Genomic DNA, 20000 nt, shown 5'->3' on the forward strand with positions numbered 1-20000 from the left:
TGTGTGTTGCCGCGGTTTCCCTGGGTGCTTCAGCACTCTCTTAAAAGAGCGTTTCCTCACAAAAAGAGCAACACGGGTGTGACACTGCGTCTTTTTCAAGATGTCATTCCACCCGTGCGTTTCTGGATGCGGTCGTTCCCTCTCGCCCGCTGACGGCCACACTCACTGCATCACGTGCCTGGGCTTACAGCACGCTGAGGCAGCGTTTGTGAATAGCTCGTGTTCTCACTGCGGGAACATGACTATTGCGGTGCTTAGGTCAAGACTCACCTACCTCCGGGAAGGCGGAGTCCCCCTCCCCATACCTCGATCTAGAGCTATCCCTAACCAGGATAGACCTACTTCGACGGATGGCCGGGGTGACCTGAGGATTACGTTCAGGACAAACCCGCCTAGTGTCCCTACGCAGGTCCCTGAACCCTCGCAAGCACCGCTGCCGGTGGCGCCACCAGAAGAGATCGCTGGTCCCGCCCACGGGCGCCCAGTCATCTCTTTCGGAGCGCCCGCGGACGAGCAGATGTCGATCGCAGCATCGGAGGGGGAGTTCCAGTCCTCAGAGGATGAGGATTCGGCTGTGCTGCCTCCCTCTGGGAGAGTGGCAATGGCTGAGTCGGACCCTGAGTTGACGGCTATGCTTTCCCGTGCCGCCGAAAAGGTCGGGCTTGTGTGGAACCCTCCACCACGTCCCGAACCTTCTAGGTTGGATGATTGGTTTCTGGGGGGGGGTCGCGCTGGTTCTCAGCGTCCCGCCCCAGTGCCATTCTTCCCGGAGGTGCATGAGGAGCTTTCCAGGTCGTGGACGACACCCTTCAGTGCCAGAAACAGACCTGGAGGCTCCTCCCTCCTCACTACCCTTGACGGTGGACAGGCCAAGGGTTACGAGAGGATCCCGCCAGTCGAACGCGCCGTCGCGATGCAGCTGCGTCCGGCGACCGCCTCCGAGTGGCGTGGTGATCCTCGTCTCCCGTCCAAAGCCTGTAGGTTTTCGTCCAGTCTTACTGCGAAGGCCTACAGGTCCTGCGGACAGGCCGCGTCTGCCTTGCATGCCATGGCGTTGCTCCAGGTGCACCAGGCCCAGGCACTCATGGACATGCACGAGGGTAGGTCTGACCCAGAGCTCCTCCGGGAGCTCCGGGCGGCGACGGACCTCGCCCTCCGGGCGACGAAAGTTACCGCCCGTTCCGTGGGTCAGGCGATGTCCACCTTAGTGGTCCAGGAACGGCATCTCTGGCTCAACCTGGCCGACAAGAGGGAGACTGACAAGAACCGGTTCCTGGACTCCCCCATATCGTCGGCCGGGTTGTTCGGCGACGCGGTCGAGAATTTCGCCCAGCAATTCTCGGCCGCCCAGAAGCAGACGGAGGCCATCAAACACATCCTGCACCGGCGGCCCGCTGCTGCCTCCACCCAGCCGCCGGCTGCAGCACCTCCGCCTGCCCGTCGCCGAGGACGTCCTCCTGCGGCCGCCCCCGCTCCCGCCCCAGCCCAGCAGCAGCCTTCCACCGGCCGTGGGCGTGGAGCCGGTCGCGGGAAGAACGTCCAGCCCGCTCAGGCCGCTACCAAGCCAGGTGGCAAGCGCCGTCGGAAGAGACCCTGAGACGGGCCGCCCAGAGATGGAGGAAACTGCTCTTCGGGAGATGGCTGCAGCACCACTCCTTCCCCCGGTGGAGGGCCGGGGGAACCCCATTTATTTTTCTGTTCCGCCACTGGCCCCAGTGCCAGTGGCACCCAAATTTTCAATAAAAGAGCAGTTTCTAACATCTCTGGGTGCCAAGAGAGCGCGTCTGGCGGTATGCGACGCTACCATGCCTCGTACCCCTCAGACACCTCTCTCCACGCCAACAGGGGGCGTCGGTTGTGCGGACGCACACAAAGTGCCTCCCCACGCTCGCCCGTCCCCTCAGCGGATGCAGGTCGTGTGTCAGACCCAGACCCCTGCACGGACCACTCCCATGTCGTCCTGGGGCCCCTGCGTTCCGCTGCGCTGCCCCGTTCCGGGTACGTCCGTGGTGCCGATGATCCCGCTTGCTCGGTCTCTGGGGGCCTGGCTAGCGCTCCCCAGCCCGTCTCGTTGGATCATCCGCACCATCAGACTCGGCTATGCGATTCAGTTCGCCCGGCGTCCCCCGAAGTTCAGGGGTGTCCACTTCACTTCTATACCGAAGGAGGGCGCCCCCGTGCTTCAGGCGGAGATCGCTGTCCTATTGGCGAAGGACGCGATAGAGCCGGTCCCTCCAGCCGATATGAAGTCCGGGTTTTACAGCCCGTACTTCATTGTACCCAAGAAAGGTGGCGGGTTACGACCGATCCTGGACCTGCGTTACCTGAACCGCTCCCTCCACAGGATGCCGTTCCGAATGTTAACCCAGAAACGCATCTTCAGATGCATCCGTCCCCAGGATTGGTTTGCAGCGATCGACCTGAAGGATGCGTACTTTCATGTCTCGATTCTCCCTCGTCACAGACCGTTTCTACGCTTTGCTTTCGACGGACGGGCATACCAGTACAAAGTCCTGCCCTTCGGGCTGTCCCTGTCGCCCCGTGTCTTCACGAAAGTCGCGGAGGCGGCCATTGCTCCCATGAGAGAGCGTGGTGTTCGCATCCTCAACTATCTCGATGACTGGCTGATTCTTGCCCAGTCGCGGGAGCAGTTGTGCGAACACAGGGACATGGTGCTCCGGCACCTCAGCCAGTTGGGTCTTCGGGTCAACTGGGAGAAGAGCAAACTCTGTCCCGTACAGAGGATCTCTTTTCTCGGGATGGAGATCGACTCAGTCGCCATGACTGCGCGCCTCACAGAGGAGCGCGTCCAGTCGGTGCTGAGCTGCTTGAGTACGCAGTACAACGCAGTACAGCGGTTCCACTGAAACATTTTCAGAGGCTCCTGGGGCATATGGCAGCAGCAGCCGCAGTAACGCCGCTAGGGCTGCTCCATATGAGACCGCTTCAGCACTGGCTACACGACCGAGTCCCGAGATGGGCGTGGCACAGCGGGTCCCTCCGTGTCCAAGTGACGCCGAGATGCCGCCAAACCCTCAACCCGTGGTCGGACCCTTCATTTCTACGGGCAGGAGTGCCTCTAGAACAAGTGTCCAGGCATCATGTTGTCTCCACGGATGCCTCACCCACGGGTTGGGGTGCCACGTACAACGGGCTTGCAGTATCGGGTCTGTGGACGGGGCCCCAACTGCAATGGCATATCAATTGCCTAGAGTTGCTGGCAGTTCGTCTTGCTCTCAGCCGCCTCAAAGGGTCGCTCAAAGACAAGCACGTTCTGGTCCGGACGGACAGCACGACGGCCGTTGCGTACATCAACAAACAAGGTGGTCTACGCTCCCGCCGTTTGTCCCAACTCGCCCGCCATCTCCTCCTGTGGAGTCAGAAGCATCTGAGGTCCCTTCATGCTATTCACATTCCGGGCCTGCTCAACCGTGCGGGCGACGAGCTGTCGCGGTTGCCAGTGCTTCCCGGAGAGTGGCGACTCCACCCCCAGGTGGTCCAGCTGATTTGGAGTCGCTTTGGGGCCGCACAGATCGATCTGTCTGCCGGCCACGACACGACCCACTGCCAGTTGTTCTATTCCCTGTCCGAGGGGACCCTCGGCACGGATGCACTGGCACACAGCTGGCCCCGGGGCTCTGCGCAAATATGCGTTTCCCCCAGTGAGCCTTCTTGCACAGACACTGTGCAAGGTCAGGGAGGACGAGGAGCATCTCCTCCTGGTAGCTCCGTACTGGCCCAACAGGACGTGGTTCCCGGAACTAGTGCTCCTCGCGACAGCACCTCCTTGGCCCATTCCTCTGAGGCAGGACCTTCTGTCTCAGAGACGGGGCACCCTATGGCACCCGCGTCCAGACCTCTGGAAACTCCATGTCTGGTCCCTGGACGGGACGCGGAGGTTCTAGGTGACCTACCGCAAGCGGTAGTCGACACCATCGCTTCCGCCAGAGCCCCCTCTACGAGACGGCTATATGCGTTGAAGTGGAACCTGTTCGTTGAGTCCTTAGGCAAGCATGATCTGATCGTCAGGTTCCTGAGGGGAGCGAGGAGACTAAATCCTCCTCGCCCTTCCTCTATACCCTCTTGGGACTTGACTCTGGTGCTGACCGCACTGCAGAGGGCGCCCTTCGAGCCTTTACAGTCAGTAGAGCTTAAGATCTTGTCTCTAAAGACAATACTCCTGATTGCATTGGCCTCAGTTAAGAGGGTAGGGGACCTGCAGGCATTTTCGGTCGACGAATCGTGCCTGGAATTCGGGCCGGGTGATTCTCAGGTGACCCTGAGACCCCGGCCTGGATATGTGCCCAAGGTTCCCACTACTCCCTTCCGGGACCAAGTGGTGAGCCTGCAAGCGCTGCCTTCGGAGGAGGCAGACCCAGCCCTAGCTTTGCTCTGTCCCGTCCGTGCTCTCCGGACTTACGTGGACAGAACGCAAAGCTTCAGGACCTCAGAGCAGCTCTTCGTCTGTTACGGAAGACAGCAGAAGGGAAAGGCTGTCTCCAAGCAGAGGATGGCCCACTGGATAGTGGATGCCATCGTCTTGGCGTATGAATCCCAAGACGTGCCCTGCCCGCTCGGGGTTAGAGCTCACTCCACCAGGGGTGTAGCTTCTTCCTGGGCGCTGGCTCGTGGCGCCTCGCTGACAGACATTTGTAGAGCTGCGGGCTGGGCGACACCCAACACGTTCGCTAGGTTTTATAGCCTGCGTGTAGAGCCGGTGGCTTCTCGTGTGCTCGCTTCCCATAGTCAGCTTCACTGAAGTACCCGTTCTAGTGTCGGCTTGCTGCGCCATTCCCTTCCCCTGGAACGGATACGTGCGCTTGTTTTCTCCAGTCGAGTTCCCCAGGATTGGCGAACCCTGTTGAGTCCTCCGCACCCCTCGGCAGTCGGATGTTGCGGAGCGTCCGACGCCAGGTCTGGCACTCGTATGCATTGGTGGAACTTGTGTCAGGCTGGGTTCCGTATGTCGTGACCCCTACGGCGGTCCCATACGTGTATTCTCCACGGTACAGCTCCCTACGGCGAGCTCGTGTCTTTCCCTTGGCAGAATTCCTCTGCCGTCTCAGTACGGTGTCGTCCCCCGTCTGCATTAGGCCGGGGCCTCCCCTGGGACTTCCGTATGTTGTGCTGCCCACGGCCAGCCCATACGTGTTCTCTCCACATGGTAACTCCCTCTGGGCATGATGTGGCTCCCGCAGCGTCCTTCGGGCACGCTTTCCCAGCGTTATCCAATCAAGTCTGCTGAATGGGTCTTGCGGAACAGCAGTATGACTCTTCTAGCGTGAATCTTCCCGCCCGCTTCAGAACGGGGTCTGAGGGGCTCTCGCTGGGCGCTGGAAGTGGTAGTAACTGTGGCGCTTTCCATAGGGATCCCAATTCGTCGGTAATTACCGACGTACGTCGTAGTGACCGACTGATAGGGAATGTCTCGGTTACGTATGGTAACCCTCGTTCCCTGAAGGAGGGAACGGAGACGTACGTCCCGTCGCCACAGTTCCTTCCATCACTGCAGGCCGAGTCACTGGTTCGGCTCCTCAGTGAAAAACGTCAGTGCGTTGCTCTCGCTTCCTGTTTATACCCGCGGCGCGGGGCGGAGCGCGAGATGCAAATCTCGCACGCCAATTGTTCATTGGCCTGTTCTTAAGTTCTCGAAGCTGATAGGGGCTCTCTGAAGTGATCCCAATTCGTCGGTAATTACCGACGTACGTCTCCGTTCCCTCCTTCAGGGAACGAGGGTTACCATACGTAACCGAGACGATATCGCTGAAACCATGATGAAGCTCGCAAACTCCCATTCGCCAACAAAAATAACACCAATAGACCAAAACAAAGCAGTTTCCCGGTGTGCTGACCGATTTCAAAACACTGCATCATGAAGCTTCGAATGTTATGAATCAGTGAGTCGATTCAGCGGTTTGGAGCGTTATGAATCAGTGAGTTGATTCAGCGGTTTGAAGCGTTATGAATCAGTGAGTCGCTTCAGCGGTTTGGAGCGTTATGAATCAGTGAGTTGATTCAGCGGTTTGAAGCGTTATGAATCAGTGAGTCGATTCAGCAGTTTGAAGTGTTATGAATCAGTGAGACGATTCAGCAGTTTGAAGTGTTATGAATCAGTGAGTCGATTCAGTGGTTTGGAGCGTTATGAATTAGTGAGTCGATTCAGCAGTTTGAAGTGTTATGAATCAGTGAGTTGATTCAGTGGTTTGGAGCGTTATGAATCAGTGAGTCGATTCAGCGGTTTGAAGCGTTATGAATTAGTGAGTCGATTCAGCAGTTTGGAGCGTCATGAATTAGTGAGTCGATTCAGCGGTTTGAAGTGTTATGAATCAGTGAGTCGATTCAGCGGTTTGGATCGCCAAAGTCACTTATTTCAGCAGTTTGACACGCGAACCGATTCATGAATTCGACTCACTGATTCATAACGCTTCGAAGCTTCATGATGCTCTGTTTTGAAATCGTCATCACTATATAAGTCGTTATTTAGGGTTCTTTTGCGCACAAAAACTATTCTCGCCGATTCATAAAGTTATTGTAGAGCCGCTGTAGTGAGATGGACTTTGTAACTTTAGTCTTTAGTGTCTTTTAAGGGTCTTGAGAGTGTAAAGTTGAGCCAATGGAGGCCTTTCAGAGCATCAGCTTTACACTAAAATATCTTCATTTGTGTCTGAAGATGAACGGAGGTCTGACGGGTGTCCAACCACATGAGTTTTCATTTTTGGGTGAACTAACCCTTTAAGAGATTGCACTTTGTGCATTGAAAGCACTCAAATGTCTGTTTTGTAAAGCTACCTCTCTAAAACAGGAAGTTATTTATTAATTTTTTCAGAAGTTGTAGCATATTCCTTTTGTAAAGCTACAGAACTTGTTTGACTCAAGGTCTTAAGGTCTTCAATAAAACAAGAAAACCCGGCACTTTCTGTGATGTAGTGCTTTTTTACTCTTTTTCACCAAACCACAGTTTTTGCAAGTTCTATCGCATAAAATTGCATAAATATCCTGCATTTTCTAAGAAATCGTGCCGGATAATCAAGGATTTTTGCCTGCAACAATCACAAAAAAAGCCGCATTTTTCTGGAAGGACTGATTTCTCCTGCTTCTAACACATCAACTCTGAGGACTAAATGTTCACTTGCTGCCTAATATATCCCACCCACTAACAGATCATCAGTGTTGTTGCCTGATCGGTGTGTGTCGCATTAGCCATGTTTCCATCCAGCTATTTTTCTGCACATTTAGTGATATTGTGATCAGTGAGTTTGTGTCTAATACAGTATGAGTGGACTTTGCCTGTCTCTGAGGGTGTTGTGCTTCATCAGTGTTTTGACTGGCCCTGACCCAGTCCCAGTGTGTGTGTGCTCCTCACCTTCTGACTGGTGTCAGTGGTGATGGCCAGACCATTGGGAACCAGCCCGGCGGTTTTGTGTTTCTTCACCAGCCGCACGGACACCACAGGAATGGCCACCTAAACACACAACAAACCACATCCATAAAAACAGCACAGATGAGGACGAGAGCCGGCCATCCGGGATCTTTGCACTCTTCATTCTATCAGCGTTAACAAACAAAACAAACTCAGAACAAACAGAACGGAAGATAAAAATGAAGAAAAAAACTCCAAATTTAGCCAAAAGACAGTGAACTGAACATCAGGTCCAGCAGTGAGTCAACAGAGCGGGTTTAACCCGGGTCAGCGCTACTCTAGGGTCACAGACGCACTATAGCTCATGATTACTGTAATATCATCCTCAATAACAGCTTTACCTGATCTCCCCTTCTCTCCAAACATTTGATTCATTTCCACACCTGGAAATCACCTCTTTTCAAATCCCCAGAGGTTTTTACACTACCACCAGCCAATATGACGGACGAAAATCATATCTTTTGTTTGCTAGAAGTTAATATTGTGTTATATTTTAGACGCAATATTGTCTGCTTTTGCTCAATTTTGCCAGTAAAAATATTATCTTTACACAACAGTGTTTAGTTTCTGACTGAATGAGCCGTTTTGAGCGAATCAATGATTTGTTCAGTAAGAGAGCCATTTACGTCATTTCTGAATGAATCAGCTGTTAGAGCGAATCAATTAGGTGAACCAATGATTCAATCATAAGGAGAGCCATTCCTGAACGAATCAGCCGTTTGAGCGAATCAATCAGTTGAACCAATGATTCAATCATAAGGAGAGCCATTCCTGAACGAATCAGCTGTTTGAGCAAATCAATCGGGTGAACCAATGATTCATTCATAAAGAGAGCCATTTACTTCATTCCTGAATGAATCAGCTGTTTGAGCAAATAAATCGGGTGAACCAATGATTCAATGATTCATTCATGAAGAGAGCCATTTACTTTATTTCTGAATGAATCAGCTGTTTGAGCGAATCAATCGTGTGAACCAATGATTCATTCATAAAGAGAGCCATTTACTTAATTCCTGAATGAATCAGCTGTTTGAGCAAATAAATCGGGTGAACCAATGATTCAATGACTCATTCATGAAGAGAGCCATTTACTTAATTCCTGAATGAATCAGAGGTTTGAGCGAATCAATCGGGTGAACCAATGATTCAATCATAAAGAGAGCCATTTACTTAATTCCTGAATGAATCAGCTGTTTGCGTGAATCAATCGGGTGAACCAATGATTCATTCATAAAGAGAGCCATTTACTTAATTCCTGAATGAATCAGGTGTTGGAGCGAATCAATCGGGTGAACCAATGATTCATTCATTAAGAGAACCATTTACTTCATTCCTGAATGAATCAGCTGTTTGAGCAAATCAATCGGGTGAACCAATGATTCAATCATAAGGAGAGCCATTCCAGAACGAATCAGCCGTTTGAGTGAATCAATCAGTTGAACCAATGATTCAATCATAAGTAGAGCCATTCCTGAACGAATCAGCCGTTTGAGTGAATCAATCAGTTGAACCAATGATTCAATCATAAGTAGAGCCATTCCTGAATGAATCAGCCGTTTGAGCGAATCAATCAGTTGAACCAATGATTCAATCATAAGGAGAGCCATTCCTGAACGAATCAGCCGTTTGAGTGAATCAATCAGTTGAACCAATGATTCAATCATAAGTAGAGCCATTCCTGAATGAATCAGCCGTTTGAGTGAATCAATCAGTTGAACCAATGATTCAATCATAAGTAGAGCCATTCCTGAATGAATCAGCCGTTTGAGTGAATCAATCAGTTGAACCAATGATTCAATCATAAGTAGAGCCATTCCTGAACGAATCGGCCGTTTGAGCGAATCAATCAGTTGAACCAATGATTCAATCATAAGTAGAGCCATTCCTGAACGAATCAGCCGTTTGAGCAAATCAATTAGTTGAACCAATGATTCAATCATAAGGAGAGCCATTCCTGAACGAATCAGCTGTTAGAGCGAATTAATCGGGTGAACCAATGATTCAATCATAAGGAGAGCCATTCCTGAACGAATCAGCCGTTTGAGCGAATCAATCAGTTGAACCAATGATTCAATCATAAGTAGAGCCATTCCTGAACTAATCGGCCGTTTGAGTGAATCAATCAGTTGAACCAATGATTCAATCATAAGGAGAGCCATTCCTGAACGAATCAGCCGTTTGAGCGAATCAATCAGTTGAACCAATGATTCAATCATAAGTAGAGCCATTCCTGAACTAATCGGCCGTTTGAGTGAATCAATCAGTTGAACCAATGATTCAATCATAAGGAGAGCCATTCCTGAACGAATCAGCTGTTAGAGCGAATTAATCGGGTGAACCAATGATTCAATCATAAGGAGAGCCATTCCTGAACGAATCAGCCGTTTGAGCGAATCAATCAGTTGAACCAATGATTCAATCATAAGTAGAGCCATTCCTGAACTAATCGGCCGTTTGAGTGAATCAATCAGTTGAACCAATGATTCAATCATAAGGAGAGCCATTCCTGAACGAATCAGCTGTTAGAGCGAATTAATCGGGTGAACCAATGATTCAATCATAAGTAGAGCCATTCCTGAACGAATCAGCCGTTTGAGCGAATCAATCAGTTGAACCAATGATTCAATCATAAGTAGAGCCATTCCTGAACGAATCAGCCGTTTGAGCGAATCAATCAGTTGAACCAATGATTCAATCATAAGTAGAGCCATTCCTGAACGAATCAGCCGTTTGAGCGAATCAATCAGTTGAACCAATGATTCAATCATAAGTAGAGCCATTCCTGAACTAATCGGCCGTTTGAGTGAATCAATCAGTTGAACCAATGATTCAATCATAAGGAGAGCCATTCCTGAACGAATCAGCCGTTTGAGCGAATCAATCAGTTGAACCAATGATTCAATTATAAGTAGAGCCATTCCTGAACGAATCAGCCGTTTGAGTGAATCAATCAGTTGAACCAATGATTCAATCATAAGGAGAGCCATTCCTGAACGAATCAGCCGTTTGAGCGAATCAATCAGTTGAACCAATGATTCAATCATAAGGAGAGCCATTCCTGAACGAATCAGCCGTTTGAGCGAATCAATCAGTTGAACCAATGATTCAATCATAAGGAGAGCCATTCCTGAACTAATCGGCCGTTTGAGTGAATCAATCAGTTGAACCAATGATTCAATCATAAGGAGAGCCATTCCTGAATGAATCAGCTGTTTGAGCCAATCAATCAGTTGAACCAATGATTCAATCATAAGGAGAGCCATTCCTGAACGAATTAGCTGTTTGAGCAAATCAATCGGGTGAACCAATGATTCATTCATAAAGAGAGCCATTCCTGAACGAATCAGCTGTTTGAGCAAATCAATCGGGTGAACCAATGATTCATTCTTAAAGAGAGCCATTTACTTCATTCCTGAATGAATCAGCTGTTTGAGCAAATAAATCGGGTGAACCAATGATTCAATCATAAGGAGAGCCATTCCTGAACGAATCAGCTGTTTGAGCAAATAAATCGGGTGAACCAATGATTCAATCATAAAGAGAGCCATTCCTGAATGAATCAGCCGTTTGAGCAAATAAATCGGGTGAACCAATGATTCAATCATAAGGAGAGCCATTCCTGAACGAATCAGCTGTTTGAGCAAATAAATCGGGTGAACCAATGATTCAATCATAAGGAGAGCCATTCCTGAACGAATCAGCTGTTTGAGCAAATAAATCGGGTGAACCAATGATTCAATCATAAGTAGAGCCATTCCTGAATGAATCAGCCGTTTGAGCAAATAAATCGGGTGAACCAATGATTCAATCATAAGGAGAGCCATTCCTGAATGAATCAGCCGTTTGAGCAAATAAATCGGGTGAACCAATGATTCAATCATAAGTAGAGCCATTCCTGAATGAATCAGCCGTTTGAGCAAATAAATGAATGAATGACTCACTAATGTAAACACTGACCGCCAACAACTGGCAGTTCGAGTTTTAAATGAAAAATTATTTCACATTTCCACATGAATAAAAACCCATTAAAGGGCCAGTTCATTAAAGACATCATTTACAGAGGCCATTGAAGCCTAATATATAATAAATTCTCTGTTGAATGTATTTTTTGTGATGCTTTTCTCATTTCACACAATAACGACATTTCTGATGTGCGATTAAATTGCGATTCTCCACATCGTGTAATCATCCGATGATAAAATGATGGGTTTATTTGAAGTGTTGAAACCTTGATGTCTTTCCCGAAGAGGTTAGCGTAGAAGCAGAGCCAGTTCCTGGAGATATAGAGCCGGCCCTGAAGCAGGATGTCCCGCAGGAGAGCGCAGGAATACACTGGAGGAGGACACACACTCATTAATAACACACACCTGATCCGGCCAAACCCAGACCCGCGACTGATGAAGAGCCTTACCCTTCATGAGGATCTCCTCCTTCGGGACGGTGGAGAAGAGCTTGTGGTACTGAGAGTTGTATTTGCTGACGGTCTGTGGAGAGAAGCATGAGGATGATGGAGACTCTGGCATGGATTCTGACTGAAATACTGCAAAATGGCCGCCTCTAGAAGCTCTGGAGCGGGGACTGAGGTGGTGAGCGGCCCATAAGGAACAAGGCTTTTGTAATGTTTAACCGCAGTCTTGCATCATGGGGGATTGTTAAACATGAAGCGCGAGGCTCAACTCTGTTGATCTCAACTCTTTGAATCTCGTTGTATACTTTAAAGGGTTAGTTCACCCAAAAATGTAAATTCTGTCATTAATGACTGAGCCTCATGTGGTTGGACACCCGTCAGACCTCCGTTCATCTTCAGACACAAATGAAGATATTTTAGTGTAAATCTGATGCTCTGAAAGGCCTCCATTGGCTCAACTTTACACTCTCAAGACCCTTAAAAGACACTAAAGACTAAAGTTACAAAGTCCATCTCACTACAGTGGCTCTACAATAACTTTATGAATCGGCGAGAATAGTTTTTGTGCGCAAAAAACCCTAAATAACGACTTATATAGTGATGACGATTTCAAAACAGAGCATCATGAAGCTTCGAAGCGTTATGAATCAGTGAGTCGATTCAGCAGTTTGAAGCGTTATGAATCAGTGAGTCGATTCAGCAGTTTGAAGCGTTATGAATCAGTGAGTCGATTCAGCGGTTTGAAGCGTTATGAATCAGTGAGTCGATTCAGCAGTTTGAATCGCCAAATTTCAGCAGTTTGACACGCGATCCGAATCATGAATCGACTCACTGATTCATAACGCTTCGAAGCTTCATGAGGCCGTGTTTTGAAATCGTCATCACTATATAAGTCGTTATTTAGGGTTTTTTTGCGCACAAAAACTATTCTCGCCGATTCATAAAGTTATTGTAGAGCCGCTGTAGTGAGATGGACTTTGTAACTTTAGTCTTTAGTGTCTTTTAAGGGTCTTGAGAGTGTAAAGTTGAGCCAATGGAGGCCTTTCAGAGCATCAGATTTACACTAAAATATCTTCATTTGTGTCTGAAGATGAACGGAGGTCTGACGGGTGTCCAACCACATGAGGGTCAGTCATTAATGACAGAATTTACATTTTTGGGTGAACTAACCCTTTAATATGTGGTTATTAAATCATCAGATGTGATGGTCATACTCACTGAACCCCTGTAGCATTTCTTCACATCTTCATAAGACAGATCGTCAATCAGCTGGAGCCTGAAAACACACAGAGAAACACTAAAGCGGGGGAATATTCATCTTTATTCGGTTTCTATGATAATACTACTACTATTAATACACTCGAAAAACAGCAATTGGGTTGTTTTAACTCAGCAGTTGGGTTAAATGTAAAAAAAAAAAAACCCAATTGCATTTTTTCGAGTGTAATAATATAGATATACACACATACTGCATGAATTACAAATTGAAATTGTTTCAAAAATGTATATCAATTAATATATAAATATATTTATACAATGTATGAATAATGTGTGTATATATATTATTATTTAAAATATTTATTTAATACTGAATGTATAAAATATGCTATTTATATTAATTATATATTTCATTATTTATACATTTCATATTCAATTAATAAATAAATTATATATATAATAAAATATATTTATTTTATTAATATATACAAATATTATATATAAAATATAAATTTAATTGTATTTCATATTCAATTCATATATAAATTATATATATATATATATATATATATATATATATATATATATATATATATATATATATATATATATATATAATGAAATATATAATTAATAGATTTTATTTTAAAATATGTATATATTTCATATTCAATTAATATATAAATTAATAATATATAAATATATAACATAATATAATAATAATACATAATAATATATAAATAAATGTATAAAATATTATATATATATATATAAATTAATTATATAATATATAATTTTAAATTATATAAAATATGTATATTATATTTCATATTAATTAATATATAAATTACATATATAATTTAAAAATATTCATTTTATATTTTATTTATATAAAATATATATATTTCATATTAAATTAATAAATAAAATACATAATAACGTATTTAATAATATATAAATACATTTATAAAATATTATATATATATATATATATATTTTCATTATATAAAATATGTATATTTCATTTTCGACTAATATATAAATTAGATATATTATTAAAATATATTTATATATATTTCAATTATATAAAATATTACATATACACACACACACATATTTATTTATTTTAAAAAAAAGTATAATAACATTTATTTTTATAACAGTTCCTTTAGATTCAAATTTATTTCAAATAAAAAAATAAAGCAAAAAAATTAAAAAATAAAGCAAAAATGTCTGAATAAAAATATTCCGCCTCTAAAACACAACTTAATCATTATCAGTAAAATGTTTGTGTCAAACATGTAGATGCAAATTCGTTTCAGTTCAGTGAAAACAAACACATATTCACCAAATTAACACAGATGTCATTTTTCCTCACATAATGGCTCTTTCTCTCCACTCATGGTCCAAACGAGATCCAAATATCATGCAAAATATGTGTTGATAAACGATCATACAAACAGACATGAACCCCAAAAGCATCTCTCCGGCCCCGGCCACAGGCAAATATGTGCAAATGTACAAAGTGCATTTTCATATTTATTTACCAGGTCAAAACCTCAATATCTCCCCACTTCAACACACACACACACACACACACACACACACACACACACACACACACACACACACACACACACACACACACACACACACACACACACACACACACACACACACACACACACACACACACACACACACACACACACACACACACATGGAAAAGCCTAGAGAAATAAATATGAACTGTATTTTTCAGCCAGTGGTGATTTCTCAATCATTTCTGGACACAACTACACAATCCTTCACTATAACGAGGATCTTCCGTCTCATTTGTCCGGCTCCTTCACCTAATTCCCTGAACTTCCTCTCAGAAACAATCAATCATTGTTTATAACTTCTGGTGACTTCAGAGACGTTTCCTCGCGCTTCCTTCCTGAAGCGGCTCAGCGGCCGCTAACCGATCCCGGGACAATCTTTAGGAAGTTAGGAACAAACATTCGTCCAGCAACGTTAATAGAGCGTTTGTTCAAAGATATCTGGTCTTTAATAACGTTAGCACAAAACATGATTATTTACACATCATTGATTAACCCTCTGGGCTTCTTCGGGAGCGTTTTATTAAAAAATATAAAAAATCGTAGCTTCATCGGAATGGTCCGAAACTTGGTGACTTTATTGGTACTTGGTATATGAACACCCAAACAAATTGGGGATTTGAAAAGTCTAAGTGGTCGTAAAAAAAAATAGTCGCACTCAGGATCTTCGGGTCAAAAATGACCCTCATAGGAAATTAATGGGAAATTTGCAAAAATATGAAAATACAGAGTTTTTTTGTGCATACAATCTACAAATCAGCCAGAATGCAGAAAAAAGAGTCAACAGTGAAGATCTCTAAAACATCAAGAGTGCAAAACACACACACACACACACACACACAAAAACACACGCACACACAAATGAACGCGTGCCATTCCAAAAGCTAATTGTGTGTGTGTGTGTGTTTTGCACTCTTGATGTTTTAGAGATCTTCACTGTTGAGTCCTTTTTTTCTGCATCCTGGCTGATTTGTAGATTGTTTTTTTTTTTAATTTTAATTTTTTATTTTAATTTTATAAAACGCAAGATCCACTATAGTGGTAAAAATGTGCTATTGCGTGATAAAAATGCTCAATGTGTCCACCAGATGGCAAAGATCTCATTAAAAAAAATTGCTTTCATGAGGCCTAGGCTTGACTCTAAAATGAAATACAGCTTTAATAAAAAAAAAAAAAAAAAAAATTATAATATATATATATAATTTTTTAATTATATTCAATGGGGAAAAAATGGGTCATAATTATTGCATAAATATTAATTATAAATCATAAAATTATCTCAAAACACCAAAAAAGAAAAGAAAAAATATTACAAAAATATATTTCATTGATTTTACTCAAATCTCTTTTATCTGAATCCCGTTAATGCTTTCTTTTGCTGAAACGTCTCCGTTGGATGTTTGTGTAACGTTCGTGTCCTTCGTTTCGGAAACATTACAAAAGTAACATTGTTTGATGATGATTCAGTGGAAAAAAACTGGATGTTCAGTGAAATACACTCCAGTGCCAAAAGTGTTGTGACGCCTGCCTGTACACGCACAAGAGCTTTAACGGCATCCCATTCTCAATCCGTACGGTTTAATATAACAGCTCCAGCTCTGCTTTCCTCCAGGTTTAGGAGTGTGTTTATGGGGATTCTTCATTTGTGATGTTGGACGAGAAGCTCTCAGTCTCCGCTCTAATTCATCCCAAAGCTGTTCTATCGGGTTGAGCTCAGGACTCCAGTTCCTCCACCAAACTCCTCATCATGTCTTTATGGAGACGCTTTGTGCACTGGTGCATGCTGGGACAGGAAGGGGCCGTCCCCAAACTCTTCCCGCAAAGATGGGAGCATGAAATTGTCCAAAATGTCTTGGTGACGCATTAAGAGTTCCTTTCACTGGAACTAAGGACTGAAAAACAACCCCACCCCATAATCCCCCCTCCACCAAACTTTACACTTGACACAATGCAGTCAGGCGAGTCCCGTTCTCCTGGCGACCGCCAAACCCAGACTCGTCCATGGGATTGTCAGAGAGAGAAGCGTGATTGGTCACTCAGAGAACACGTCTCACTGCTCTAGAGTCCAGAGGCGGCGCGCTTTACCCCACTGCATCCCACACTTTGGTGATGTTGGCGAGTTCTGTGACCCTCAGCATGCGCTGACCCCGCTCATCTCAAAAAAGTTTGCGAGCACTAAAAGCTCTTCTCATCATCGTTTACACAAACACATCCGAGCAAAAGTGCTTCTGTTTGCTGTGGTCAGTGTTTCAAAACATGTTACACACTGTTCTGGTGAACACACACACACACACACACACACACACACACACACACACACACACACACACACACACACACACACACACACACACACACACACACACACACACACACACACACACACACACACACACACACACACACACACACACACACACACACACACACACACAGTTTCTCCATAAGCGTTACACATCATGTAGTAATTCACTCTGAGGAAATGTGAGCACTCGATTCCTGGTGATTGTCTTCTTAGGCAAACACGTGTCATTAAAATACTCCTGATTTACTCAATGAAAACACACACATCTAACAGAATAATGTAGAGATATTCTGAAATAACTACTTATTTTAAAAGTATTTTAAAGAGAAATTTTAAGAGAATAGTATTCTCATCACTGAGTATTTTAAAGAGAAATCTCATTTTTGAGTGCAAAATTAAAGCGTAAAATGAGAATGAACATCATTGGCAGGACTTTTTTTGTGATTTCTGCAGTGAATGTTTAAAAACCAGCGGAATGGTTTTAAATGTGATCTAAGAGTATTGGAAATGAAAACATTACATACAAAATATTCACTTCTAAACTTTTTATTTAAGGTTTACAATCCAAATGTTGCCCACTCTTACAGTACACCCACTAAAAGACGGAGAAAATGTTGCTTTATCAACTGTATTGCACACAAATCATTAAATAATCAATTTCATATCATTAAAAAATAGAGCACAAAAAAAAATACATGAAAGGTGCAATATGTAAGATTTGTGCGGTAAAATATCCACAAACCACTAGGCCAGTGTTATATATTTTGTTCAGTGAGTACTTACAATATCCCAAATGTTTACAACTCTTTGTAAATCGTGAGAAAATTGCGATTTTACCCTGGACGCATGAGGGCGGGGCCTGTCGATGACATCATATCTGCGTTTACTGTCGTAGAAACCATGGCAACAGACGTCAATGCTATGTCGCTCAACACGATGAAATATTATCATCATCAGTGTGATGTAGCTCCTGCTAGTCTCATACAGCCAACACACACACACACACACACACACACACACACACACACACACACACACACACACACACACACACACACACACACACACACACACACACACACACACACACACACACACACAGCATAACATTATAACTCAACACACACTCAGATGCAGTTCAGATGCGTCTCCTCAGTGTTAATTGGTCGTATAAACTGACCTGTGTGAGTAACTCAGCACTCACGGGTCCTTCGGTGGAATGAAATGTCCTCATGTCTTTATATCCGCCGGGACTCGTGTGTGTGTGTGTGTGTGTGTGGCGCTGATATCTGTCTCTTAATAGTAATCGCGCCCTGCTTCATATCACAGTCATGTTAAAGGTGCACTATGTAACTTTTCCGTCCGCTAGAGGTCGCCTATTCAAATAAAAGGGCGTAGTTTGATGACGGCACGTTTGAGCGCAGAATCTTGGGACATGTGGTCTTCAGCTCACAGCCTCTGGGAAAGAATCGGGATAGGACTCGGGCAGAAATCATGTTGATGTGATTATTAACGTTACTGTAGAGAAGCAGAGCAGGAGCGAGTGTTGTGGAGCTGAGGAACCGCTGGAGCGATTGTTAATAAGATGAACACAACACACGCCTCGTGAGCAGCAGGACTTTTATTATGCCACAGTCGCCGGTGGGACTTTTATTATGCCACAGTCGCCGGCGGGACTTTTATTATGCCACAGTCGCCGGCGGGACTTTTATTATGACACAGTCGCCGGTGGGACTTTTATTATGCCACAGTCGCCGGCAGGATTATTATTATGCCACAGTCGCAGAGGGACTATTAATAGAACACAGTCGCGGCGGGACTATTATTATGCCACAGTCGCCGGCGGGACTTTTATTATGCCACAGTCGCGGCGGGACTATTAATAGAACACAGTCGCGGCGGGACTATTATTATGCCACAGTCGCCGGCGGGACTATTATTATGCCACAGTCGCCGGCGGGACTATTATTATGCCACAGTCGCCGGTGGGACTTTTATTATGCCACAGTCGCCGGCAGGATTATTATTATGCCACAGTCGCAGCGGGACTATTAATAGAACACAGCCGCGGCGGGACTATTAATAGAACACAGCCGCGGCGGGACTATTATTATGCCACAGTCGCCGGCGGGACTTTTATTATGCCACAGTCGCGGCGGGACTATTAATAGAACACAGTCGCGGCGGGACTATTATTATGCCACAGTCGCCGGCGGGACTTTTATTATGCCACAGTCGCGGCGGGACTATTAATAGAACACAGTCGCGGCGGGACTATTATTATGCCACAGTCGCGGCGGGACTATTATTATGCCACAGTCGCAGCGGGACTATTAATAGAACACAGCCGCGGCGGGACTATTATTATGCCACAGTCGCCGGCGGGACTTTTATTATGCCACAGTCGCGGCGGGACTATTAATAGAACACAGTCGCGGCGGGACTATTATTATGCCACAGTCGCCGGCGGGACTTTTATTATGCCACAGTCGCGGCGGGACTATTAATAGAACACAGTCGCGGCGGGACTATTATTATGCCACAGTCGCGGCGGGACTATTATTATGCCACAGTCGCGGCGGGACTTTTATTATGCCACAGTCGCGGCGGGACTTTTATTATGCCACAGTCGCCGGTGGACTTTTATTATACCACAGTCGCCGGTGGACTTTTATTATGCCACAGTCGCCGGCGGGACTTTACTTATGCCACAGTCGCCGACGGGACTTTTATTATGCCACAGTCGCCGGCGGGACTTTTATTATGCCACAGTCGCCGGCGGGACTTTACTTATGCCACAGTCGCCGGCGGGACTTTTATTATGCCACAGTCGCCGGCGGGACTTTACTTATGCCACAGTCGCCGGCGGGACTTTAGTTATGCCACAGTCGCCGGCGGGACTTTACTTATGCCACAGTCGCCGGCGGGACTTTTATTATGCCACAGTCGCCGGCGGGACTTTTATTATGCCACAGTCACCGGCATGACGTTTATTACGCCACAGTCGCCGGTGGACTTTTATTATGCCACAGTCGCCAGCATGACTTT

The 20000-nt window shown here is 45.4% G+C and overlaps 1 protein-coding gene across 1 annotated transcript in view; it reads right to left on the bottom strand.

The window, feature by feature from the left end:
- Positions 1-20000, bottom strand: part of gramd2ab (GRAM domain containing 2Ab) — a 60045-nt gene that overhangs the window by 14495 nt on the left and 25550 nt on the right. Inside the window, exons 3-6 of the mRNA XM_079808958.1 lie at positions 13047-13104; positions 11832-11904; positions 11649-11752; positions 7364-7462 (exon numbers count right to left, since the gene is read on the bottom strand). Coding sequence (XP_079665084.1) covers positions 7364-7462; positions 11649-11752; positions 11832-11904; positions 13047-13104 — 334 coding nt within the window. The remainder of the gene's footprint in view (positions 1-7363; positions 7463-11648; positions 11753-11831; positions 11905-13046; positions 13105-20000) is intronic.

Source organism: Gobio gobio, assembly GCF_949357685.1.
Source record: "Gobio gobio genome assembly, chromosome: 25".
In the NCBI taxonomy this organism is placed as follows: domain Eukaryota; kingdom Metazoa; phylum Chordata; class Actinopteri; order Cypriniformes; family Gobionidae; genus Gobio; species Gobio gobio.